Below are 27,619 nucleotides of genomic sequence, written 5' to 3'. Positions count from 1 at the left end.
TTATAACAGGTAATATGGTTGGAATAGTGTTTCAGAGGGGCTTCATTACATAAATTCACACATTTATAATGAAACATTTTGTCTTCTTAGTTATTCTATAAATATTTCAACACTCATTTAATTTTAAGAGAAAATTCATGAAATTTTAAAAACTGTGCATCATTACTTGAATATTTCTTGATATAAAACTTGAGACACATATTTTACACTTACCTTTGAAGTTATTTTATTTCTAAATTACATTGTAATCCCAATATAGATGTGTGCACTAATCATATTTATATCAAAAATTTAAAAAAAAAAAAATCACCCTGGCGAATAGGGTTGGTTTGACTGATATTTGAGTGACTATTGTATAACATCTTTACAAACTTTGTGATTTGACTGGTAATGGTGGTGCCTGCTTGGTTTCACTGCAAATTAAGGTTTTTGCAAAAAATGATATCTTTACCTAGAAAATGAGTTATACAGAGCTTGCTTTGAACTCGCATGTAAATGACCACTGTATCATCATTTTTCTTGAACTGTTTCTCTCCTTAGGAAAAGGCTCAAATGTTGTGGTGGCATGTTTTTTTTTTCCAAGGCTAAAATTTTCATTAGCAATGACCGAACAGGCCCATTTATCCCGAAATTATCAACTTTTCTCTTTCACACACATCCATACACTTGCACAAAACACGTATCTCCCCTTCTTCATAGGCCTATCTGGGCCCGTCTGTAGTCCCACAGTCAGCCCTTATGGAGCTGGCCAGTGGGAAAACTTTGATTCTGGTCTGGTGGTTCTATCCAGTCCTCACTCTTCTTGGGCGCTCAGCAAATTCACATGATTCTGGTCTCATCCCATGATACTGTCCAAGTCATAAACACCTATTGACATGAAATAAAAGCATCATTGGACATTTGAATTTTTTCAAAATTTGTGAAATTTAGCTAAAATTATAACATTAAAAAAAATTTAGAATTTTCATTGCTTTGACCCTAGCAGATCTTACCAAGGGACCCAGTTTCAGGAGGGGGCATGAAATAAAATATTTCCTATCACGTAATTATTTGAAGTTCCATCACAAAGGCTCCAATGAGAAATATTAGAGTGGGATCCACTAAAAATTTTATAGAACCCCGGCTCCTGGATGTGAGGTGGCGGCAAATGAAATATATTTTCTGTAATTATTCTAAATTCCCACCAACTGTTTATTCTTCAAAAACTTCTTACGTTTAAGGATAACAAAAAAAAAAAAAAAAGATTCAGTGCCAATTATCAATTAACTTAATAAAGCCCTATCCCTATGTAAAGCACTGAGTTTATGAAAATTGGGATTATGAAATTAACTATGTTTGCAACAATAATATTTAAGAATATTCATCAATGCATTTCATGTAATAGTAAAAAATGAACTAACCTGTGTGATTTTATATGCAGCTGTACAGATAGGCCTATACTTCCTTCCACGAAGCTCGCTGGTGGCCGGATTAGCTGTTGTTTTCTCCAACTTATTCTTTTTAAAGGGCTTGTGCAACAGTATTGTTTATTACCTTGTCCATAAATTAATAAAATAAATGTTTAAATAGAAATTTATCACTAAAAAACTGCGTGCACGTGAATGCTTACTGTTGTCACTTGTCAATATGGCGGTCAGGGAAGAGGGAAGAAAAGCTATCGACGGGGAAAAAACAAGCCGGAGTTTTAAGCCGGAGTGTGATGACGTCACAGCATCGAAAAATCGCGAGCGAAGGCTTCTTGCTCTAGAAGGTGTTGGTTGAGCACATGTATGGTTTAAAATAAGGGGCTGTTCAAGTATTACGACAGCAAATTTTCATCAATTTTTGACTCTCCCCTCTTGTCAGCAAAACTCACCCTCCCCCTGTCAGCGCTCTGCCCCCTTCCTCCTAACGCTTATTGGTGGAATCTGAATTGGGGCTTCCCCCCAGATGATCAAAAATTTATTTTTTTAATGTACAAAATATTTTTTGAAAGAATTGTAAAAATATTTTTTACAATTTCGAAACAAAATATCTTTATATGTTATTATAATCAATTTTTGTTAATTTCAATGCTATTTGAGGGCTAAGAACCAAAAATTGCTCAAGTCTCTAAGCCCTTGACCCGTGGTAAACATTCGGCCTGTGTGGACCAAATGTGGCCCTGGCGTTATGATGTGGCCTGTCCCTAAATATATTTTTGTAACAATGAACCAAGTGACACATTTACAGATCGCTTAAGTGACTTGTGGCACAATTCCAGACCATTTAAGCGATCAGTGGCACATTAAGTGATCCCTTGAGTGACATGTGACAAAGTTTTAGGGCATTGGTCCTGCCACCAGTGCGGTTCTACATCACTCAAGTTATCCGCGGCACATTCCCAGATTACTTAAGTGATCTGCGGCGTAATCACGGATCACTTATATGATGCGCGGCACAGCTCCAGAGCATTTGGATCCTCTAAGTATTTGAATATCACTAGAGTGGCTCTGTAGGGGACTCAATAGGGAGAATGTTAGTTCAAGTGCCCACAAACTAGTGAAAAGTTTTACTCGTTTTTCGCGCACCGAGTAAGACGCCATTAAGAATATTTCATATTGTTTATAAAGGGTTTTTGGTTGATGACGTAAGAATCATCCACCCCCCCCCCCTCCTCCACGTCATCAAGTCAGCATATCGAAAATCCCCCATCCATGCTGACGTAATACTTGAATGACCCCTAACATAAAGATACCCGAAAGTTATTTTCTGAAGGTTAAAAAAAAGTGGGTTCAGCTATAGCGGCTGATCGGCTCCCCCCACTCCTGTAAAACCAGACGTGGCTCGAGCTGTCATTTTTAAAAGCCGGGTTTTACTAGCAGGTTTTCTATGCCGCGCGCAACGTGAATCACCCAGCGCGACACGCCGTCTATTCATCAGTATGAAAAGCAGTACGACTGTTTTCCTACAGAGCGCAATACGGCTCACGACAGTGCTTTACGTCGGGCGTGATTGGCAGACTGCTTCTGGAGGAGTTAAGCGTCGTGTGCCGCGCGTTTCAGCGATCTTCCCTTCATTTTCGTGTTGTGTCTCTTCCCTTTAAACCGGAGCATGCAGCCGATAGAGTGTATGACGCCAGGGTCATATACTATATAGCCGTCCTGAGCCGATGCGTAACGTCATTATGTAACTCATTTCTTTTCAGTAGCGAGTTGTAATGTGAATAAAACACTTCAAAAAAAAAAACTGGGGAAAGCAATGACATTTCACGGTTTCTCGTAGTGAGATATTGGCTGTAAGCAAATGGGAAGGAGGGATAAAATAGGAATAGTAGGAGAGAATTGCAGTAAAAAAAAAGACAATTGCGGCGAAAGTAGGAAAATAGGAAAGCTGCGAGGTCTGCACTCAGTACACTGCGTAATATAGGAGGTTCGAGACATCGTTTTGCCGCATTTAATAAAAACTTAAAAAAACTTTCTCACCACTGGGCATGGGGGAATTTTCGGCTACTGGTTCAGCAGAGTGATGTCGTTCTACAGACCATCGATTTCCGACGCTGACCAATTTGCGACATAGACAGGAAAACCCGTCAAAACTAGCGATTCGGTAAAAAATCATATTTTTAGAAGCAAAAGCGTATAATCGTATTAATTTACTAAATACGACAAAATCGTAACGGTTGGCAGGTATGTACAACCGTTGGATGTTCCAATCCCATCCCCTGCTTTCACATTTCCTATTACAAAGAGAGAGAGCGGTTTTTTTCTCTTTTCTTCCTCTTTATATTTTCAGGCGTGGCTGCAAAAAGTAAGGAGTTATAAGGGCCCTTCCAGAAGGAAATGAAAAGTTATGAGTATTTAAGGAGTTGGTAAGGATGTGCGAACCCTGGTGTATTTTAATGGAGATCTCAGAATCAAAGTTTGTTTCTTGTTTTAATGTATTGATACTAGGTTTTGTGCACGTTTAAGTCAAGTTTGTTTTCAGTCATCCACTGATTAATGTATCTGAGGTCATCTTCTGTTTTTTCTATACGGTTAATCTGATGCTTGTAGTGACAAGATAAAACAATAAAAATTTAATGATTTAATTAAACTTAACGACATGAAAGAAATATAATGAGCCAGGGTTGTTTGGTTTAAACCACGTTGGTTTTAACCAAGTGGTTTTTTTAAAAAAACCAGTTCGGTTTTTTTCAAAAAATCAAATAAAAGTTGCCTAAATATAATTTTTTTCCTTGAAAAATATCATATTGGTTCATTATTAGCCAAAATGTTTCATTTTTACCACATTTTATATCCTTGGGGTACATTCTGATGGTATATCTTTAAATGGCATAAGATTTTATAAGTGGTTTTTTTCAAAAAGTCTCATAAAAGTGGCCAGAATATATATTTTTTTTCACATGAAGTATCTTAGTCATTTAAAGTTATATATAAAAGACATAATTTCTCATTCTTACAACATTTTCTACCCTTTGGCTACATTCTGATGCTCTATCTTTAGCAAATTCATGAATAAGGATTGCATCACACATCTAAATGGAATGGTGTATTATCTCACAGGGTTTTTTTCCCCTTCACAAAGAAGCAGCTAAAGTAGTGACACCATCATGCTAGGGGCAGGTGGTCCTATAATCCAATAAAGACACCGGCTGTCCTTAAAAGACAAAGACTAGTGTACTAGTGGTTACATTACCTCACATACATTTTCATTTTCTTTCCCATAAGAAGTAGCACATCTCCTACTGTATATCTCCCAGTCTTAATATTCAATAGTTGTTTTTTTTATACTTTCACACACACACTGTTAAGCCCAGTTAATCAAGGTTCTACTGTATAGTAGTAACAGATTTTTGAAAAAATAATCAGCTATATACTGGGTGATTATAATTTAAGTTTTGATTCCAAAACTATACAATAAGTACTGATCAGAATGACTTGAAAATTTGCATGGATACTCCTGAAGCAATGGAAGTTTCTTTCGCAAAAAAAAAGTGCAAAATGTGCAAGTAGACGATGCTGTACTTGGCCCACAGTATAATCTATTTTGTGCAACCACATCATTTCGGCACTTCCACAGCATCAGTGTGTGGATAGAACTTCTATCAAGATGCACATGGCAATACCAGCAAAGCAGCTGCTGAAGACCCATTTTGACAGGATGCACCTTAACCCTTGCAACTCCTGGCTGTGGGGGACCTCAAAATGTTATAAACAGTGGTCAGATTAAGTGGTTTAATAAAGCTGAATTGCAAGAACATTCACATTATGACCATGGCATACTCCGATTTCGCTGTTGAACAAGAATTTTTGTGCTTTCAACCTCATAGTAAGAACACGCGGTGGACAACATATTTAACATTTCTTAACTAAGTTGTAGTTATTTGTTCAATTACTTCGTTTTTTGTGATGTTTCCATGAATTATGAAATCATGAAATGCTATAATTAAGTTATCATTTTGCCATGACTGGCTGTCGTTTCCATTCTGCAAGCAAATTTCCCAAGTGGTGGATGATGTCGTTAATTTTACATTTTTAATTATCTTTTTCCCCTTTACCAAATAAAATTGAATTTTTTCAGGAATATTCATGTCAATTTTCAAGTCATTCTGACAATCGTTCTTTTTTTATAGTGTTTTGAAATCAGAACCTTAGTTATAACCACCCCGTATATCGTAAACCATTGCTAATTAATCTGCATTATTTATGCTTCATTATATTCACCTAATTTTTATTACTTTTTGCGAAATAGCTTCCTAATTAAGCATACTGAAAGTAACTGGAGAAAAACCTTTATATACTATATAATTAATAATAACATTGAAAGAATTTTCAAACACACAGTAATCCATTGAGTTAAGCAAAAAATAATTAAATTGCAAAAGTTGGTTTTTGTTAAAATGTAATAAATATTTATTGATTAATTAGCATGGGAATAGTGTTAATTACATTAATAAACATTTTATTTTAGTTAATTATTGGAAGTTTGAATGATTTTTCAGAAATTTTATTGTTTTTAATGTTAATACTATTTAAAACAAAAAAAACAGTTTAAACCAAAAAAAACCCGGTTTTTTGTTTTTTTTTAAAAAAAACCGGGTTTTTTACCAACCCTGAAGAAGACACATGTTTATATCACCGCCTGGCAGTCGAATGGTTAGGGAGCTAGCCTCTCACTGTGCAGGTCTGGGTTCAAATCCCGGTTTGGGCATGGAGAGATGGTTACTAACACTAACAGATTCCCTGGACGGATCATGCTATCCTTTGGGAATACGTGAGGATCACGTTATTAAAAAAAATTATTTTAATCGGTAGTACGTTTTTCAAAGTTGTCGTCTTTCACGTAAAGAGCTGTATCAACAGTGAATGATATAAGTTGTCCATTTAGATTCAACAGAAGTCACTAATATAAACCAAGAATAATGTGGGGTCCAAAACTGATCCCTGAGGGACACCCTTTTGTACCTGCAGATATTAGCTTATTTTCTTATTTATGATGAATAAATAACTGATGATATACTGCCTGTTGCCTTTTACAATAATAAGTTTTTAACCATTCCAAAACACTTCCTCGAATACTACCTGTATGCAGTTTTTGTTAGTATATTTAGATCAACATTATCAAACGCTTGTTTTAAATCCAGGTAGATTATCATAGAATATTTATTATTATTGCATCCTGTATTCATGTATTGACAAAGTTTGATTATTGCCCTTTCTGTATTTTTAATCTGTTGAAATCCATACTGGTTTGGTGAAAAAAAAACTATTATAACTTAGAAAATTTACAACTTGTTTGTTCATATGTTTATCTATTACTTTAGAAAAAAATTGGGAGATTGGTCTTCAATTGCTCATATTATTAGGGTCTTTTTTTGTAAACTGGGTAAACAAGGGAATATTTCCTTTGCCAAATAACGAGTGCTGAATCACCAAACATCGTGTTGAGTCTCCCGAAATTTGCTCCCATTTTACAACACTTTTTCTTTCTGAATATAACTATCAAGAAGTTAACAAGAATCATGCCTATAAAATTAATTTTAAAGAATTTTTTTGCGTGTGTGTTGATCTACTGTCACCGAGAGGTGAATACAGAGTTGCTACAAATATAAATAAATTTGCAAAGAAAATCTTTCTAAGTTTTGGTTCTTTTATTTTGAATAATTGAAACAGAATTAATAACACTTAGAATTTTTATAACTTACTTGACGCTGTTATCAATACTTTTAACTAAAATGTTAATTATGTTTTACCTTTGACCAAAGAAAAAAACTTGAAAGTTTCAAAACACTTTGATGGCAACAGACACCTTCATGGATTGATTATTTTGACTTCTTATAATGCTGGGCAACAAATTGAAAGTTGTAATTTCTAAACTGCTCAATGTCTATATTTTTGAGAAGAGAGAAAATTTGTGTATCGCAGATTCAAAATAAACTTGCATATGTGCCCCCTTTTTTCGCTGTAAAACTTGAAGTTTTGGAGTTTGCTATGACTCCATATGAACTGCTTAAAACTCTTTAATTTTTATTTAGGTGCCGTTCAAGTCAGGGGCGTAGCCAGGTTTTGGTCGGTCCATGAGGGAGCGAAATTGTGAAAGGCGCCATTTTAGTGGAAAGAACTTGAAATTTCCTAATTCAAAAAAATTATTTATTTTGGTTTCAGTGTTGATGTTATTTTTAAAATTAAATTAATTACCTTCAAACTAATGTATTTTAATATTTTGATTAATTTTGAAAAATGTATATTCCATTTTATGTTTTGTGTACTTATTTATACAAATGCAAACACAACAGCTGGGAAGTTATCCTAAAAGGTAGTTAGAAAAAAATTTAGATTAAAATATAAAAAAAATGATAGGAGAATATAAAAGAGAGAAAGGAAAAAATATATATTTTTCTCTTTTTTCTCTCTGAAATTATTCCAAGGTATGAAAGTATAGAGAAATCTTCATGTTTTCCATTTAATCACTTTTATCATGTTACACTCTTATCGTAAGCACGTATCACATGTACACTACTTCTACTCAATCGTGCATGTACTTCCAAGACATTTCTCTTATGGAATTTCTAACAAATTAATGCATGCTGGAAAGTTCTTTCTTGTATTATGTGTGACCATAACGTAGGATATATGATGTCATAGTTATGCATGGTTTCAGTTCGAGAAAAGTTTTGCCATCTGTCTTCCATATTAGAAGTAAAACAGGCAGATGCCTGAAATTTTCGTGTTATGCAAATACCACGGTGAAAGCCTGCCTGCTCTTTGCAAGAAGGCTTTCCCAACGAAAGATCGGTTAGCAATCGTACCTAAAAAATGTTTTTTGTTAAACAGCTTTAGGGAGCAGACGGAGCTCGCGGATAAGTATCGAATAGGGGAAAGGGACACCTCGTGTGGAAAAAGTTTGAGAACCCCCTGCGTCAGGCTATTCTAGGAAGTCACGGATAAGTGATGAAGGGGGAAGGGAAGGCGCGGGTGCCAAAAGTTTAAGAAATACTGGGATTAATTGGAGGGGAGATATATGCGTGTCACGAGTTAACAAACATAACTTTTTCCAGGAAATAATTTCCCTGATTCGGCACACTGCTGTATATGCATAATGAAACAAACTGATTCACAGGAAAGAGAAACTACGCCATGAAAAAAGACAATGCTTCTGAAAGTCGCATTTTAACATAAAACTATGCACTATCACCATATATTATAGTACAATATATTGCTGTACAAATATAGAAGACTAATTTCCTCCCCATTCTCTACATATCAGAGCACTATTGACCCAAAATTATAGGTTTTTATTTACCCACCTTTAAGAAAAACTCTTCCAGAACCCCCTTTTGTGCCCCTTGGGTTTTTAAGGGCTGAAAAGCTCATAGCTATTTCTACCTTTTCTCAGTCTTTGACACTGCTCTATATACAAACTAGTAGCTCTTGCCAAGGTACCTGCAGATAACGTGGCATTTCTAGGCGTTATGAATCTAGCTAAGTCCCCCATACATAAAGTGGTATTTCTAGGAGCTGAAGCTCTACCTAAGGCACCCAAAGAAAAGGCGATACTTCTTGTAGCTTGAATCCTAACCATTACTTCATAGGTTCAGTGATCTGTCCACAATAGTTTCCTGTGCCTAATTTCTTCAAACGACGCCTTAGTCAATGCCCTTGGTGGCCCTTCAGAACAGAATGAGCATTTCATGAATGCCATATCCTCATACCTATGAAAGGTATTTTTAGGAGCTCTACCGAGCACCACCAATAGCAAGAGAAAAAAAGTTAGAGCTAGAAGCGGGCAAAATTATGCCCTTTAATAAAGGTGGGTACTCCTGTGTCTCTGATCCCACCAATATGCGTTAAGTTTCAGAGGGACAGAAATGATGACAAAATTTTGCTGACAAGGGGGGAGGGAAGGAGTAGGTCGAAAATGGCTAAAAATTTGCTTACGTAATACTTGAAGGGCCCCTTAGGAAATTTTGAATGAAACCTGTTTATCTGTTCCCTTTCAGCCTGTTATCAGAATCGTCGGACAGACTTGCCACCAAAAGCTGTTAGTTTTATGTCATTTTTTAATCAATCAATCACAATGCTATTAATATTATATTTTTCTTGTTTTGTGACCAACTTATTCCATTATTGTAATTTGACAGCTCAAAATATAGAAGAATGTCAACATGACATTAGTGTCAAATTTATAGAAAAGAACATAAATTTTAGGGTTATATTGTTTGTGTTTTTTCTATGGGATCAGACCAGTGTTTCTCAAAGTATATGTGCCGTCACTCTCGGGGGCATTGCCAAATTTTGTAGACAACATCTCGGTGAGCTGTTGGCATTGATGATTGCCTATTTAGTGCTTTGAAGCAATTCTTTTTCAGACTATTCTGAGAAGCCGTGAATAAACGTTATCATTGCAAGGGAGCCACAGGAAAAAAAGTTTGAAAAACTACTGCTCTAAATCAGGGTTTCCCAACTGGTAGCAATGGTCGCACAAGGGCGTCACGTTTCCATGCGTCTCTCTCGAAAATCTAATTTTTTTAAATTTCCCCCCCCCCCAGCTTCGTGTCCGGAAAATTCACCGCCAGCAATTCACCGACAACAATTCACCGCCGGAAAATTCACCGACCAACAATTCACCGCTAGGAAAATTCACCGCTAGGAAAATTCACCGACCGACAATTCACCGCCATGCAATTCACCACTAGGAAAATTCATCGCTAGGAAAATTCACCGACCCACAATTCACCGACAACAGTTTTAGTGCGAGTCAGTTAGCGAGGGAGTGAGCGATTGAGTTACTGAGTGAGTGAGTGACCCAGTGAGTGACTGAGTGACCGAGTCAGTGATTGAGTGACCAAGTGAGTAAGTAATTGAGCGAGTGACCGAGTCAGTGATTGAGTGACCAAGTGAGTAAGTGATTGAGCGAGTGACCGAGTCAGTGATTGAGTGACTGAGTCAGTGATTGAGTGACCGAGTAAGTGATTGAGCGAATGACCGAATCAGTGATTGAGTGACCGAGTCAGTGATTGAACGAGTGACCGAGTCAGTGATTGAGTGACCGAGTCAGTGATTGAGTGACTGAGTCAGTGATTGAGTGACCAAGTGAGTAAGTAATTGAGTGAGTGACCGAGTGGTTAAGTGATTGAGCGAGTGACCGAGTGAGTAAGTGATTGAGCGAGTGACCGAGTCAGTGATTGAGTGACTGAGTCAGTGATTGAACGAGTGACCGAGTAAGTGATTGAGCGAATGACCGAATCAGTGATTGAGTGACTGAGTCAGTGATTGAGCGAGTGACCGAATCAGTGATTGAGTGACCAAGTGAGTAAGTAATTGAGCGAGTGATCGAGTCAGTGATTGGGCGAGCGAGTAAATTGGTTAGTGAGTCAGGGAGGGAGTGAGTGAGTGAATTGGTTAGTTAGTTAATGTTTTTAACGTAGTAGTGTCACAAATGATTAAAAAATCCGATTGTTCCGAAAACATATCCCTTCTCAGTGAGTCTATATTACAATACTGATCTAATGTCATATTTATAGCTTCAGCTGTTTCGGCTCGGCATGATTTCAACGTTGATCCCCACTCTTATGACGCCCTTAGGTTGTCGAATATGGAAAAACCATTTCTTAGTGAGTAGTGAGTCTTTACGTCGTGAAAAAAACTATTCACAAAATTTGATATATTTACAGCTTCAGCGGTTTTGGCTCGACGATGATGGATCAGGCATGACATGTTATTTTATATACAGTACTAGGGGTCTCTGCCCCCCTCCTGCCATCTGTCAACCCCCCCCCTTTTCTATTCACAACATATCTTATTTATTTCGTCCCACTTCATCAGCGTGCAGCGTGCTATGGAAAGGGACACGTGAAAGCACCAGCTTACTGAAGAAGCGAATTTTATAATAATAAAGCAACAAAAAACAAATGTGATTCATCAAGTAACCCCAGAAAACTTCCCCATGGGGGGTCCCCAAACTCCAATTCGTTGAATTTCAGGGGGGGCCCTGACTGGATTTATCTCGGGCTACCGATGTGTTGCAAATTTTACAATGTTAAACAACAAAAACCAATGAGATTCATCCAGGGACACCCGAAATGTAACCTATCAACTTTTCCATGGGGCCCCGACCTGAAGGCTTGTCGGACATCCCCCCTGTAAGTGGCCACGAAAATTTTTAATTTTTATCAATATTAAAACGAATAAAATCCAGGGCCCACATCCAGTAACGGGGACCCCATACGCAGATTTTTAGTGGGGCACACAGACACTGGATTTATCTCGGGCTTGTGCTGTTGAAAATTCTACAATGTTAAACAACAGAAAAGAATGAGATTCATCCAGTGCCCCCAAAATGGAACGGGACCCCTGACTCGGAAGCTAATCGGGCATCCCCTGTGAAGGCCACTGCAAATATTCATTTTACCAACGAATAAAATCCAGGCCCCCCCCCCCAACGTTTCGCAACGAATTCGCAAATTTTATGGGACCTGAGACTGGATATACATTGGGCTTCCGCTATCGCAAATTTGTCAATGTTAAACCAGCAAGAAAACAATGAGTTCCATCAAGGACCCCTGGAAATGAAACCTTTTAACTTCCCCATGAAGGTGTATAGGTGTATTTGCATTCTCCCGGGTACCCCGACCCTGTATGTCGGGAGCACTGGTGATATATGTATATTTTACGTATACATACCTCTCGGCATGACCCCCACGATGGCAGGGTTGACAGGGGCAGGAACGTTTCTTATCCTTTGTGATATTTTCACACTATAAATTAAGCACAGAGGGGCCCGTGAAAACGCTGGTTTGGGGCCCCGTCATCTATTTCAGCTTAGGGGACCTGCTGTAGGATGTGGGAACCTCTGGGTACATGCATATAACTTGGTCCCGATATATGCTAGTGTTAAATGAAAACGTGATCCCAAAATCGTAACCGACTTCCGTAACACAAAAACGTAACAGATTTCCATCACTCAAAAAACGTCACCGACTCCCGTAATAAAAAAATCGTCACTAATTTCCGTTGCATAGGAAGTATATATATACGTATATAGTAAATATAGAGTACATATAGATACGCACTAAGGCGGGATTTTTGAAAGTTCATCACGTGAAATCGCGGGTAACAGCTAGTTCAGCATAAAAAAAACCCATTGGTTACTGATGATCAGCGATGTTTTTTATAATATCAAAGTGATAACAAGAGATGATTTTAAGCATTTTCAGGAAGTTAATTCATCGCGTATCCACTTACTTTATTATCTTTTAATTCTGTTATTATCCCTTTTAACATTTCATTAGAAGTTTCTGAGTAAAACAGAGTTAATGGAATTTTGTTGAATATACTATCTTGTATTGGGCAACAGCAATTTGTAATTCATACAAATACAAGGCCACAACAGGCAAAACGCCCAGCGAGGAAAAGATGCCCACAATAAATATGGATGTCGTATATTTCAAAAATACAGCAACCCAAATCCGTATCATCTGAATTTCTTCTCATAAAGTCATTATTTAAACTTTCCGCCATATCTTTAGGATATGGCACTTACTCACTCAATAGATCACTCACTCACTAGATCGCTCACTCACTTACGGACTGACTTACTCGCTTATTGAATCAGTAACTCACTCGCTCACTGACTCACTGAATCTCTTACTCACTGGGTCACTCACTCAGTAACTCAATCGCTCATTCCCTCGCTAACTGACTTGCATAGAACTGTCATCGGTGAATTTTCCGGCGGTGAATTGCATGCCGGTGAATTGTTGGTCGGTGAATTTTCCTAGCGGTGAATTGCATGGCGGTGAATTGTTGGTTGGTGAATTTTCCTAGCGGTGAATTGCATGGCGGTGAATTGTTGGTCGGTGAATTGTCGGTCGGTGAATTTTCCTAGCGGTGAATTGCTTGGCGGTGAATTGTTGGTCGGTGAATTTTCCTAGCGGTGAATTGCATGGCGGTGAATTGTTGTCGGTGAATTTTCCGGCGGTGAATTGTTGGCGGTGAATTTTCCGTAAACCCCCCAGCTTTGCATTTTTCAATTATTAATAGTATTAAGAGGTTTTTTTTTTTAAACCGATCATTAAATGATCGCAAGTTTATCTTTCACAGCTATTTTTGTTGGTTTCATTAACTAAACAGATTTATGTTTTTTAACTGAATTATTGTTTTTCCTTATCCACCGTGACCTCTGAAGGTATAATGAAGTGTCTTCCTTGTGGTGAACTCGTACAAATCAAAAGTAAAATAATTTGCACTGCATACAAAACTCCATTTCATTTTTATTGCGCTGGCCTCACTGAAAGAACTTCCAGGATACAGTCTCAAAATCAACAATGGAAATGCATCAGATTTTCACTAATAAAATAGTGAAGAAAACTGCTCCAGCACCAACCCTCCCACCACGATGGGATGATACCCATCCTCTTCCCCAATATACACACTGACACATAATGTCTTTCTTCTGATTATTTTTCGTTTACCCATCCCACACCCCCAGCAATAAAAAAAACTTGTGGAGAAAAGAAACAGAAAGAAGAAAAAAATATTGAATGCCCTGGAAAAATAGTGATTCAGAAAAAAAAACTTTTTCAAGATGTAAAAAATCAGCGACCTTCACTTGACTTTTGTGACTTTTTTCTCATTCCATGATCTTTTCGGGACTTTGTGACTTTTTTGTGATGGTAGAAAATTTCACCCTGTGTCTAGATCCAACCCTGCTTAAAAATAATGAAAAAAGCAAAAGCTATGTATATATAAAATAACAGTAACTTCAATATAAATACCTGTAGTTCCACCTCCAGGAGGAGTATCAGCTGAGATCACTCCGGGAAATCTTAGACATCTGAAGTCTAAACCAAACCTTGAATGATAATACTGAAACAAAGAGAAATAGAGATGGAGGGAAGTTGTTATTATAGCACAAACCTATCCAGAAAGACGAATAAATTAAGTCAGTATAATTAAACTTGTGATGGTCGGTGTGGTGTATACAAGTGGCGAACATGGAGCATTCTACATTTCTTTATTCTACATTAATAGAGAACAACTATGGGTTAACATGCAAAACTGACAACTCTTCGTCATGAAGGTTAAAATCAAACTCCTCGAGAATGTCTTCGTCTCTCGATACAAACTTAAATTTTACGCGTCTCGTGAATAAAAGTATTACTGTACATCCAGCTTGCCTGTTACATACTCCCCATCTGGTTTCATGGACGTACCAGCAATAGGCGTTGTGGGAGGTTTGTGGTGAGTGGGTCTTTCGTTACCACTCTCTAATTTGAAATGAAAATGAAATTGTAATTTTACTGTTTGACAGACACCAATTATGTTGTGGTTAAAAGTTATAGAGTACTATTTAAATTGACAGTATCCCAAGAAAGAAAATTTTTGGCCTGGTGATCATAATAGTAGGTATACTACAGTAGACTCTCTGTAACTCGACACCCTAAAAGCATAGACAAACATGTCGACTTAAGTGGATGTCGAGTTAGTGGGTTTCGCTCTAAATTTTTGTCTGATCATTTTTGTGTACGTAATTATATGCATTCAAACAATTTGATTAAATAAAATGCTAATTCTCTCATTAATTTTAATTTGGGGTTGTTTCATGATAGAATCAAAACATATAAAAAAATTAACCTCATGAAAAATAATCAAGTATATTTTAAATACAAATACAATGCCACAACAGGCAAATTGCCCAACGAGGTGGCTGACTTAAGAACATCATGGATCCCGAGCCATTTTTTGGAGGCCCTACCTACTACTGCTACACCACACATGCACCCCGCCACACACCCCCCCCCCCGCGGAACCCCCAATGAATCGGTACATGCGGGAGTGTACGTGTAGTGAAACCTGACGTGAAGTTTTTTTTTGTTTCTCTGTAATGCTTGTTATGTGTAGTGCTGCCATCTGCCACCAGTTTTTCTAACTATGAGTGAAGTGTTATGATTGAATGATTTATCGTTGTATGACTGTTGCTCTCTGTGGCGAGACTTTTTAACGGGGAGATCGGCTCGCATTTGCGCCTTGAAGTTGGGAACCACAGAAAACCAACTTCAGCCGACCACCACTGTGGGGTTCGAACCCGGATCCTCGCATCACGAGTCCGTCACTATAACCACTCCACCACCACAGCGGCTGTTTGTTTTTCTTTCCGCAGTGAAAACAAAAATTCTACACTGTTCAGTTTATCCCGCGATTGTTCGGCTTTTTCCTGAGTGCATAGGAATCGACGTATCACATCTACAGCTTTCAATGCATCATGGCGAGATGATGTAGATACTTCATCTGAACTGCGGGTTTTTTGATTTTCCGATAAAACTAACGGTTTCAATTTTTCTATAGTTTGCAGCCAAAAGAACTATCAAACGTGTGTTTTTACCTCCTTTAAATTTTTTGCGTTTGGTTAGGGGAAAAAATGAACCTGTCTTATCACAATTAAACACATCTGCATCTTTATACCCTTCTATCATTGACTTCACAATATCATTCTTCCAATTTTCAACAGTTTCTTGAGATGCAGATGGCTCTCTCTGCAAACTTTCCTAAAAACAATGCCATGGCACTCTTTGAATCAGGTCAACCATCCACTACTCGCTGTAAAATACCTTGATTGAGATTTTTTGCGAAATCCTTTGCTTTCTCTTGAATTATTGGTTCGGGTAATGGGATTGAGTGAGATCGAGTGGATTTAAACGACAAAAGAGTTGCTTCTACGTCACTGAAGTCTGATTTTCTTATGCGTTTTCTGCTTGGTTCATAAGATTCAAATGCTGAAAAAAAATTTTTCTTATTTTTGGCAAATTTTGAAACAGTGTTCCGTGCAACTCCATATTCTTTGGCGAGTTCACTCTGAGTTTTACCCGATTCTAGCTTTTTAATTTAAACTTTTGATTTTAAACTTAAAGTGTGATGTTTGCATAGAGCCATTCAAAGGCCATTGTATTCACGGCCGTCGATAATCAAGATGACAACCAAATGACATATTCAGCATCTAACTAGGCTTTAGCTCTTTTTCTTTTACTCTTTTTCCAAGAAATCGTGAAACTGAGTACCACCGAAAACATTCTTTACAGTAGACGATATCAAAACTCCCAATAGATAAGATTTTCATCTAATTTTGGATGTGGACAATATCCACACGTTTTTTTGACCACGAAAAGAATGAAAGACCTTTTTTTGAAACTCCACTAAAATGATAAGCAAGCCAACAGATTTCAAACATTCATTCTTCACATACACGCCCCCAATGCAAAAAAGGGACCCATCATAGAGAACAAAGAAACAAAATATTTTCAAAGTACCCATGAACAATGTCAAAAAATTCTTATAACTGATAATAGAAGGCCAATTTTAAAAACCAGTCGTGGTGAAGGGACAAAAATCGTAGTCGACTTAAGCGGAGTTAAGCCAAACATGTGTCGAGTTAGAGAGGTTTTCCTACATTGAAATAAGTATTGTGCCAACCAAAGGAATAAGAGATGTCGAGTTATCCACGTGTTGAGTTACAGAGAGTCTACTGTATTTTGAGTTGTTGCCATGCCCGCAACAACGCTTTGAGTGTTGGTGAGTAATCCTCCTGATCAATATGCACTAGAGCATTTTAACCCAAACAATTAAGTCACAAACATCGAAAAGAATATGTCAACACACAGAGGTTTAAGTTACTTAAGGTAATTTAATTCTTAGAATTCATTTTTTTTCTTCCATTGTTTAACAAGATTAGACACACACACAAAAAAAATATTTTCAACTTCAAAAGTGTTTCAACTATAAGTTAAAGTCAGAACATAAACAATATTTCAGTCCATATTCACATAACCAAAGACAATAAACAAAAAAAAAAAACAACAACGATGCTGAAATACCTCCTTAGTTTATCTTACTTTACTTATCGAAATTAAAAGTTATTTGGGTGCCTAAAAGCTATTGATTTGCCTGAGCTCTCGACATACAAAATTGAAAAAAAAAACGGATTTTCCGAGGGAAGAGTTCATCAACTGAACAATCAGTAAAGATAGACAGACATGATCGCTGACTGGCCAGAGAGAGCATCTTGGGATGGTTTGCGCTCTTTCCCAAAGGACAGTTCATTTAGATTTGAACCTATTATAGTCTCCAAAGCCTTCCTCAACGAGGGCGGTCTGCTTGGCCACCAGACACTTGACTTGAAAGATTAATGTCCTCTGTACCTGCTGGGGCGACGGTCTGTGCACATACTTTTCAAAGGTCGGAGCACCACAAAAAGTTCTCCAGTTGTGCTACCACTTGGGGCAGCATGGACTATTATAACCTTTGTGGACTTGATTTCACGTGAATATTCCTCCATCTGGTACGTAGGTGATTGCCTGGGAGAACCTTCCTTCCTTGATCAGTTATTAGAGAGCAACTGATATGAGGAGACGATTCTGCATACTGGCTCGACTCTCTTAGTTTTTTTTTTTTTCATAACTTCACCATTTTGGCAATTCAAAACTAGAAGGGATCTGAGTGACTGAGTTTCGGGGGGGGGGGGGATTTTCTTTCGTGAGGGATCTGCACTTTACCGTGCAAGTGATCCTGATGAACTGCACGCCTCCAAAGTTTTCCGGAGTTAATATGAAAATCGAGTGATGGGCGGGGCTTGAGAAAGCGCATCCTCTAATTCAAATACAACGGCACAACAGACAAAATGCCCAACGAGGTGGCTGATAAAAAGATGCCCATAAAAATATGGTTGTCATATATTTCAAAAATACAGCAACCCAATTAAAAATGCAACTAACACAAATTATAAACAATATATACACATGATAAAATATTATACAATGCCCATAAAGAATACTTATGGTTGTCTTATTCTAAGAATGGATAGCTTCTCGATTTACCCTAACATGTTTATCATACTTCTTTTTAAACGTGTCAATTGTGTTACAATTTACTACCTCCGGGGGTAAGCTATTCCATTTATTAACAACCCTATTAGAGAAAAATTCCCTGCGACACCATAGCCTTGCATTGTCCCTCACCAATTGATACTGGTGTGCCCTTGTAAAAGCAGTCGATTGGCGGCGTACTAAAAGTTCATGGTCCATCCTATCCATCCCATTGAAAATTTTAAACACTTCGATCATATCTCCTCGACACCTGCGTTCATCCAATGTAAACATATTCAAAAAATGAAGTGTCTCTCTTCATAACTCAAGCCCCGTGTGCCAATAAGGACACGCGTAGCTCTTCTCTGCACCCCTTCAACCAAGTCTATGTCCCTCTGTAGGTATGGTCTCCAAAACCTTACAGCATACTCCAGTCCAGGACGAACTAAGCCTCGAAAAAGCGGAAGAATGATTTTAGGAGAACACGAAGAGGCTCTTTTTGAAAATGAGACCAAGCATTCTATTCGTTTTTTTGACCACCGCTGAACAATGTTCAGAAAACCTAAGTCGCTCGTCAATGAGAATTCCCAAATCGGTGACCCTAGTTGAATCCGGGATAGTGACACCATTCAACTCGTAAGAGAACCGTGGGTTGTTCAAACCAAAATGAGTGACCATGCACTTATCAACGCTAAACATCATGCTCCATTCATTTGCCCATGCTGCAATCCTGTTTAAGTTGGTCTGGAGCAACTCCCTATCGCTTTCATTCCCGATTACCCCCATTAGCTTCACATCATCTGCGAATTTGCTAGTAATCCCATTGATACCCTGATCGAGTTTGTCGATAAAAAGGGAAAAAAGTATGGGGCCAAGGACACTTCCCTGAGGAACTCCACTTGTGACGTCTGTCCAACCAGAGAATTCCCCATTCACCATAACTCGTTGCAACCTATCTCTTAACCACGATTCTATCCAATTCAGCAAGTTGCCCCCAATTCCAATCTCGTGTAAACGCTTCAATAGTTTGCCATGTTGTACCCGATCGAATGCCTTCTGGAAATCAAGGTAAACAACGTCAACATTTTTGCTCTTACCCAAAGCCTTAATCACTTAATCATAGAAGCAAAGGAGGTTAGTTACATATGACTTCCCCTTCCTGAACCCATGCTGATTATCCGACAATACATTACTCTCGGCTATCCACTTCACAAACTGCCTTTTGATGATAATTTCCAAAATTTTCGAGAGGGAGCTCGTCAAACTCACTGGACGATAATTTGACACCGCTTCTCTACTACCCTTCTTAAATATCGGAACAATGTTAGCAAGTTTCCAATCTCTTGGGACGATACCCTCAGCAACACTATTCCTGTATATCTGTGCCACTGGCCCCAACAATTCATTAGCACATTCCCTGAGGACCCTGGGATAGATATCTGGTCCTGGTGCTTTCGTCGCCCAAACTGCGTCATCCAAACTTTTATCCAATTGTATCACGAGGGACCAACCAAAACTAAAACATGAAACCAAAAGAAAAACATCACGTGGTTGATACGACAAAATGAAAGGACTAAAACAAAAATTTTAATGACAACAATGATTTTTAGTATAAGATTTCCAGATTAAATGCATAAATATTCACCAAAACCAAAACATTAACATCATTGTGTGGGGAAAAAAATTAGCTTTCCAACGATACTCGACATCATACACTCATTGCCATAAAAATTTGCGCACCAAGAAATAATTGTGGGATCGAAACGAAAGTTGGCCTGAAGGTACATGTCGGGCAGATATGCAAATGATTAGAAATGCAGCGTGATTGCGCATTGCGTAATGCCACTAGAGAGCATTGAACTTCGTTCTCCTTGGAGTATAAAACAGGCAAGCAGAGCTTTCTGGAGTGTATTTAATCATTTGCAAAGGAAATGCTGAGGTAGACATGTCGTTACGTCGCCGTTGAAGACCATATGAGCAGTTGTGAGAGTTCGATAGGGGAAGAATCATCGGGATGATGGAAGCTGGGTGGTCAGCTCGGCGAGTAGCTCGTCAACTAGGCCGTTCTGATATTACTGTGAGGAAGTGTTGGGACCAGTGGACAGAAGAGACGTCATTTACACGGCGATCAGGTTCAGGACGCCCTCGATAGACCAGTCGTCGAGAAGACCGTCACATCATCCGAAACACACACGTAGAGCCAACTGCCTCATTGGCCGCTATCCAGACACAGGCAGCAGCTTCACTACGGGCCCCTGTGTCTTCCCGAACCATCGCAAAGCGCCTGGCTGAAGGACATCTGGTATCGCTGCGCCCATTACGTGTGCTGCCAATGACACCCACCCACCAACGCCTCCGTTTGGAGTGGTGTCGAGCACGACGGGATTGGACTGCAACGGAATGGAACCAGGTCGTCTTCAGCGACGAATTGAGATTCAACTTGAGCAGTGATGACAATCGTGTTCGTGTGTGGAGGCCCCGTGGTGAACGCTTCAATTCTGCCTTCGCTTTACAGCGACACACCACTCCCACAGCTGGTGTCATGGTATAGGGTGCCATTGCTTACGATACACGGTCACCCCTAATATTGATCCATGGCACAATGACAGCCCAGCGGTACGTCCATAACATCCTTCAGCCACATGTGTTGCCACTCATGGCAGGGCTCCCAGGAGCCATTTTTCAACAAGACAATACTAGGCCACACACAGCAAGGATGTCAAAAGACTGCCTCCGCCACATTACCACCCTTCCCTGGCCTGCTCTATCCCCAGATTTGTCACCAATCGAGCATATCTGGGATCATTTGGGACGGCAAGTTGGACACCCTACGAGGTTGGTCGAACTAGAGGCGCATTTACAGCAACTGTGGAACGAGATGTCTCAGGACATCATACGGAACTTGTATGCCTCAATGCCCGCTCGTATCGCATCGTGCATTGGCGCTAGAGGGGGTCCAACAGAGTACTAAAACTTCTGTTCATCTGTACTTTTTTCTGCAATAAATGATCCTTTTTTTTGGATTTTCTAATCACTTACTTATATCAACGTAGTACTTACATGTGTAAAATTTCGTTTCATTTTGACGACTTCTTCTGGGTGCGTAAATTTTTATGGCAATGAGTGTATATAAACATTCTTGTTTCGTGACATGCCAAAAATTTTTTTATCTAGACAAAGGAAAATCTTTAAAAAAAATTCAAATTCAAGACTTTCTCGATGACAGAATAATTTCAATCATATAACATTGTTTCAAAGTTTCTCTCCCTAACAATATTTTAGAACACATTTTTTTTTTATTTAAGCATCGGAAACAGTGAAGAAGAAAACAAAATTAAATTTTAAAATTGAAAGACTCACAAGGTCAAGTAATGAAGGTCACTCTTGATGAACAAAAATGTTTTTCCCTTATTATTTAAAAAAAAAACACTCACAATATGCTGAAGGTGAAAAATCTGCTTTTTCAAGAATAAAAAAAAAATATTCAACGTGTTACGCACGACGAGAGAGAGAGAGAGAAAGAAAAAAAGAGAAGGAATCTTCCTTTTACATGTACCGGAAGCGTTCGTGTGGGAACAAGAAAACTGACTCATCAATATGGCGATGATATCTCTGATTATCTGTGAATCATTAGGTGTCTCTCTCTCACAAAAGAATATATTATTCAAAAGAACACACATTTTTTCATTCAATTTAACTCGGAATTTCTCAAAATTTTACAGGAAGAATCAGAAAAATACAAGGAATTTGTTGTTGAGCTCAAAAGATTGAGATGTCAATGCAAAGCATTTAATATTTAGAATTTCCCGACAAACACACACAGTGTGATGCATGAAGAGTGTGTGTTCACTCTACACAAACGATCTTGGACATTTTAAGATATTGGACAGAATGAAAACACAAGAGTGAAGGAACTAGGCAACCACGAGATTTCACTCAGCTCACTACGAATACAGCATCCAGTTTCCCTACATGGTACGAGAGCAGAATATGCTCTCGTATATATATGGTATACGCTGACAGACACCCGATTTAGCTGGATCAACGACTATGTACCTCATAGGCGATCTCTGGGCAAATACAGGGCACGGTCCATCTCGTTGTGGCATTAACTTTGTCAACCAGTTCTTCCTTCGAGAACTCTGCCTAGGACAGTTGTCAGCATAACCTTTGCGTTCATTCCATTTTCGTTCCACCTGCTGCTTCACTGAACCTCTTGTAAGGCTTCGCATGAGAGTCACCCTGTTTTCACGACTTCTTTTGCGACCTTCTGATCGACGCACGTTAGGATTTTGATCAGAATACGTAACCCTGATCCCCTCCCCCTGCATTTATCGTTCCTACCGCTAGCACTGCTTATACTTGTTTGGGTTCTTGACTAACAGAAGCTATTGCTAGATGTTATTGTTTGGCTTGGCATTCTACAACGATGCCATATGTCATAATATCATGATGATCCTGGACAGCGCCGCCTGGCACCAGAAAGTTCAACTCATTCGTTTCAGCGGAAACGTGAGTCTAGTACTTGCCTGCCTGTCAGAGTAACTCGTGGTTGCCCTTGCACCAGTTGGTGACGAAAGCTTCCCACAGATCGTTGGATTTTGCTATGGACAGCAGGGCATGGAGGGCCAGAAACATGACGTGGATAGTCACAGATGCAACCCGTTTGAGTCCTGAGACGTCTAGGCCGATTCCACCGCTGAGGTTCGGATGCCATATCACCATGGTGAACTTTGCCTTCGGGAGTGTCCCCTCCTCCTGGACTGAAAATAATTTCATCCTTTTTCCAGGACCTGTTCAGCACTTGTTTCCGTTGCTGTCCTTCAACTTGTCGTAGTTGGCAAGAATTCAAGTGGACATGCTCTACGAAAATACGATGCAGAGTATCGCTTGCGTAGCACTGCTGTTGGCACAGGCAGTTCCCTGAAAAACCTGGTATGAAGTTCGTTTCTGTGTAATGCTTGTTATGCATAGTGCTGCCACCAGTTTTTCTAACTATGAGGGAAGTGTAATGATTGAATGATTTATCGTTGTAGGCTTGTTGCTCTGTGACGAAACTTTTTAATGGGAGATTGGCTCGCATTTGTGCCTCGAAGTTGGGGACCACAGGAAACCAACTTCAGCCGACCACTACTGTGGTGATGATAGGGTTCGAACCCGGATCCTCGCGATGCGAGTCCATCACTATGACCACTCGACCACCACATCAGCTCGACATCGTACTGCTGATTGAATTTCTTTGTAAAGGTACTCCTGGCATCTTCATACGCGTCAAGTTTCTTAGCAAGTTCAGATGGGGAGATCAACATAGCCCATACATCGGTAAAATTTTTTTTCACTTGCGGAGGGCACTTCATCTGATCAGCTATGACTAGATTGATCAAGTCCTCGAATGTTGTGACCTTAACTTCTGTAAACCACATTTAAAGATATGTTTTCAACTTGAAATAAAAGTCACGCCATGTGAACTCTCCGAATTTTTCCGATGCTCTACAAAAAGTTGTTGAAATCTGTCCGCATGTAGCTTAAATTGCTTTAACAGCAGTTCCTTGACATACCGATAGTCCTTGAACTCCTCGTCAGGCTCCCTGGCACAGATCCTAGCCACCTCTTTTGGTAAGCTATTCATGAGATACATAATCCACAATTCTTCCAGAATCTGGTGTAATCTCACGTGTTGTTTGAACAAAACCAGAAACAATGAAAAGTCATCCGATGATTCAAAATGCAGAACTGACACTTGAAAGTCCTGATTTGTCCACAGCCAGTCAAACGGAAGCTTGGCACTTCTTTGCTTCTAAGTAAAAATTACCATAGTGATGTTTCTTCACGACATTTTTCCCAAAATTCTTCCAGATTGTTCTTCAGTAGCACTAATTGTCAGGGCAGTCTTAAGAGCAGTATGGTGCCCCCAGGTCAAATGATTTTTATGATGCCCTACCTGGAAAATTCCAGAAAAATTCAACTACTCGTTTTTCTGAGGCCAGGGTGAGCCAATGCGTTAAGACAGCACTGCTAATTGTTCTGCGACGTGCATTACAGATTTCAGCATATTCTGCTTTGGGGTTCCATCTAATACATAATCTCTGCTCATCTGGCGAATGACTCAGATAACAGTGGCCTTGATAAAGCTCTTCCACAGCGGGAAAACAACTTCAATGGATAAGTTTTTTTCAACTTCGGGAATAAGTAAAAAAATTGTTGACTAATGTCCAGACTGTAAGGTGCATTAAGCAACACTTCCCAACTGTATTTGAACATTTTTTTTTATATTTACCACTTAACCAATGTGTGGGCGAGTGTTTGTGATGAAGAATGAGTAGCCTAGCATCGAGCAACTGAGGTCTGGTTTTGTGCATTTTTCTTTTGTTCAAATCATCTGCCAGAATTCAAAATACCCTGGTGGTGGAATCCCTGAGCAGACCTGCCAACCTGCAATTTTCTCACAAAAATCCTGCAATTGAGTGCAAAAATCTCACATTTGTCTGCAAGCATACCACAACTTCCTGTGCATAATCCACAGATGCACAGAGTACAAGTCAGAATAAAGAAGAATTGAATGTAAAATTAGCAAAATATCTGTATATTTTTTATAAGATAACAGACTGTGCATAGATGCAACATTAGCACACTTAAGTGACACTTACTTCAAATTTTTTCAAGGTTTCATTAAAAGGTAGAATAAAATTTACTCATGTTTTTTTAGATTACAGGACATATTTTGTTCTCAAAGTAGTGAAATGCCAATGTGCTAGTTATTACAGTAAACTATGTACTTCTACATGTTCGAAATATTCAAAGGTATAAAATATTTATTCCCCTGTAAACTTATCTGAGGGATTCGAAAAGTTTTCGTTAAAAGAAGATTTTTTTTGCTATAACAGTATTCATTAAAACTGGATTTGACTGTCATTTTTCACAAAATTGCTATTAAGTTCTTCATCAGAAGCATGGTCACAGCAGTCCACTCCCTTCCAAAGGGCAATACTTTGCCTACATCTTTGTGAAGCTTTTTTTGTCAGCTGTTGATCATTCAGGGTAGATCTCCTAGAAACACCTTTCTTTGGCACCTCAGTTGTGATGACCAAATGCTCATTCTGTAGTGGGGTAGCCTCGTAGAGCTTTGTTTGAGATGTTCAGATGCCTACTGAAAAAATTAGGAACAATATGAAATCCTATTGTGGAAAGACTGAGCCCAGGAAGTAAGAGCAAAGATTTTGAGCTCTTAAAAATACCAACTTATCTATAGGTGCCTTGGCTAGAATTTTACTATCTTGTGTTAGGTTAGTGTCGACAAAAAAGATGAAAAGTCCTAAAACAACCAAACACAATAGTCTGGATAAGTTGTTGAAAATGAGTAAAATGGAAAAAAAAAGCTAATCTATAATAGAGCCAATAGTTTCTTAGATGCAGAGAATGAAGAGAGGAATAACAGCAATCTATATCATCTATGTGATAATTAGAACAACCTAGTTGATAGATATATTTAGTGTTTTTAAAAAGTGACTCACAGAGTAGTTTTTCTTTTTTGCATGATGTGTTTCATCTCAATCAACCATTTGCCTCATACAGTAGTGAGTCAGTGAAATTATTCCTGGAATAAGTCATGGCCAGTCTTTTCCACTCTTCCATTAATTAGTTGGAAATTTTCAAAATAAAAGAATGTAAATACACTACACATTACTTTCCTGAAGAAAACTCTCAGTTAAAAATAAACGCTATGGTGTTTGGAGTCTGCTGGAGTTCTGTCTCACTCTGAATGCAAAGACCCCATACAATGGTCCTCACATTCTGGAGCAGGGCCCTCAGGAAATATTTTGGCAAACAATTTGGACAGTTAATATATGTTTAGAAAACATGGAATTTGATCAAACAAGCCTTGTGTCTATTCATCACTCGCTGAATAGTTTTATTATTTTCTGATTTTTTCTGGGATCACTAAAATAACCAACAAGTGAGACAAATAAAAAGGGAAAATACTACAAAAATTTTTGCCGGATGAAACTTGAATCAAAATTTCATTTTGTAACATAACCATAGTCCCCCCCCCCAAAAAAAGATTCTTGTTTAGTCATTTTTTACATCTTACCCCTTTGTTATCTCTTCCATGGGATCGTGTACCACTGATCAGCTTTCAGTGTTGCCAAATTTGGAATGCCATGATTGTGCAATGTTTTATTTCGTAAAAATATGCAAATAAGATTTTATCTGTCAAAAGATGCTATGTTAACTTCAGTGCCACCGATTCTTGAGATTGATTAGTTCCTGTGATAATGGGTGATGGGAAAAGTTCCCTTTATATGTCAGCAGTGTGCTGTGTAAAATTGCACCATCTCACTTCGTTCTGAGAGCTGTGTGCCGAGTTGAAGTTTTCCTGCCGTTAGACACTGATAATCCAGCAACATGCTTTGGCACTGTCTGAGTCATTCTGCTTCACCTCCTAGTCGCCTGTTATAGTAGTCTACATGCAAACGCTTGAGGCAACACCTCTCTTCTATAATATAATCTTGCTGACAAACTTCGAGACATGATTGCATCTTCCCTGGATTAATCAACGCTGTTCCTTCTGGACTCTTATCTCTGGGAGCAGTGGTGGATCCAGGTAGCGTAATTACAGTCCCTACATTCTTAGTAACACAAGAGGCATTTTCAAGCCAGTGATTGGTTACTGTGAGCAAAAAAGCTAGCAAGACATAAAAAATCATTTTTTAGTCGATCAATAGATGATAGCAGAGCTCAGCTTCACGAGCCGTTATTATTGTCATCTCCTTGCAACTGAACCGCTTTTGATTAAATCAAACAATTTTTTTTCCTTCTCACATTTTCTTTTCCTGAAATTTGTGCACCCTAGGAAGTGTGACTTCGAGCTTTCTTCTGGTAATAAGGTCTAAAGATAAAAGTTGTCATAGCAGAGAAGGGCCAGTTGTATTCCCACCAAAGGATCAGAGGTTTTCAACTTTTTTTTTTTTTTGGTTATGAACACTGCCTGTACCTATCATAAAAAAAAACCGCCCTTATGGTAAGTTTGACGTATAAATGCCTGAAAAATCAGGATGATTTTAATCCTTGAATGCAATTTGTATAAGGTGTTTAATAAGAAAGTTGATAAAGTACTTGTGAGCACAAAATCGGACGAGAGCCTGGAACACTCTGGGTGCTTTAGGATGCACCACAGTGTTTGTGAGTAGCAGGTTGAAGATGCCTGACCTAGGTTCTGTGGGGATTCCATGCCATTCGGCCATCATGCTGCCTTCCTGGTGTAACTCACCCATACATACCCATTGCACTTAAGGCCACATGTGT

The 27,619-nt window shown here is 38.7% G+C and overlaps 1 protein-coding gene and 1 long non-coding RNA gene across 5 annotated transcripts in view; both read right to left on the bottom strand.

The window, feature by feature from the left end:
- Positions 1-27,619, bottom strand: part of Tdh (L-threonine dehydrogenase) — a 310,905-nt gene that overhangs the window by 84,144 nt on the left and 199,142 nt on the right. For all 4 annotated transcript variants that reach the window (XM_089255433.1, XM_089255431.1, XM_089255434.1 and 1 more), the window contains one exon: positions 14,237-14,327. In XM_089255433.1, the coding sequence (XP_089111559.1) occupies positions 14,237-14,327 (91 nt within the window). The remainder of the gene's footprint in view (positions 1-14,236; positions 14,328-27,619) is intronic.
- LOC149064540 (uncharacterized) lies at positions 583-1,720 on the bottom strand. Its single transcript, XR_016195750.1, has 2 exons — positions 1,401-1,720; positions 583-867 (listed from the first exon to the last, which is right to left on the bottom strand). It is a non-coding gene; the product is annotated as an uncharacterized LOC149064540 (long non-coding RNA).

This window comes from Pholcus phalangioides, unplaced genomic scaffold (genome assembly GCF_987345545.1).
Source record: "Pholcus phalangioides strain wild (caught in Gottingen) unplaced genomic scaffold, Ppha-v1.0 ptg000042l_1, whole genome shotgun sequence".
In the NCBI taxonomy this organism is placed as follows: Eukaryota; Metazoa; Arthropoda; class Arachnida; order Araneae; family Pholcidae; genus Pholcus; species Pholcus phalangioides.
This window is presented reverse-complemented; position numbering and strand designations above follow the sequence as displayed.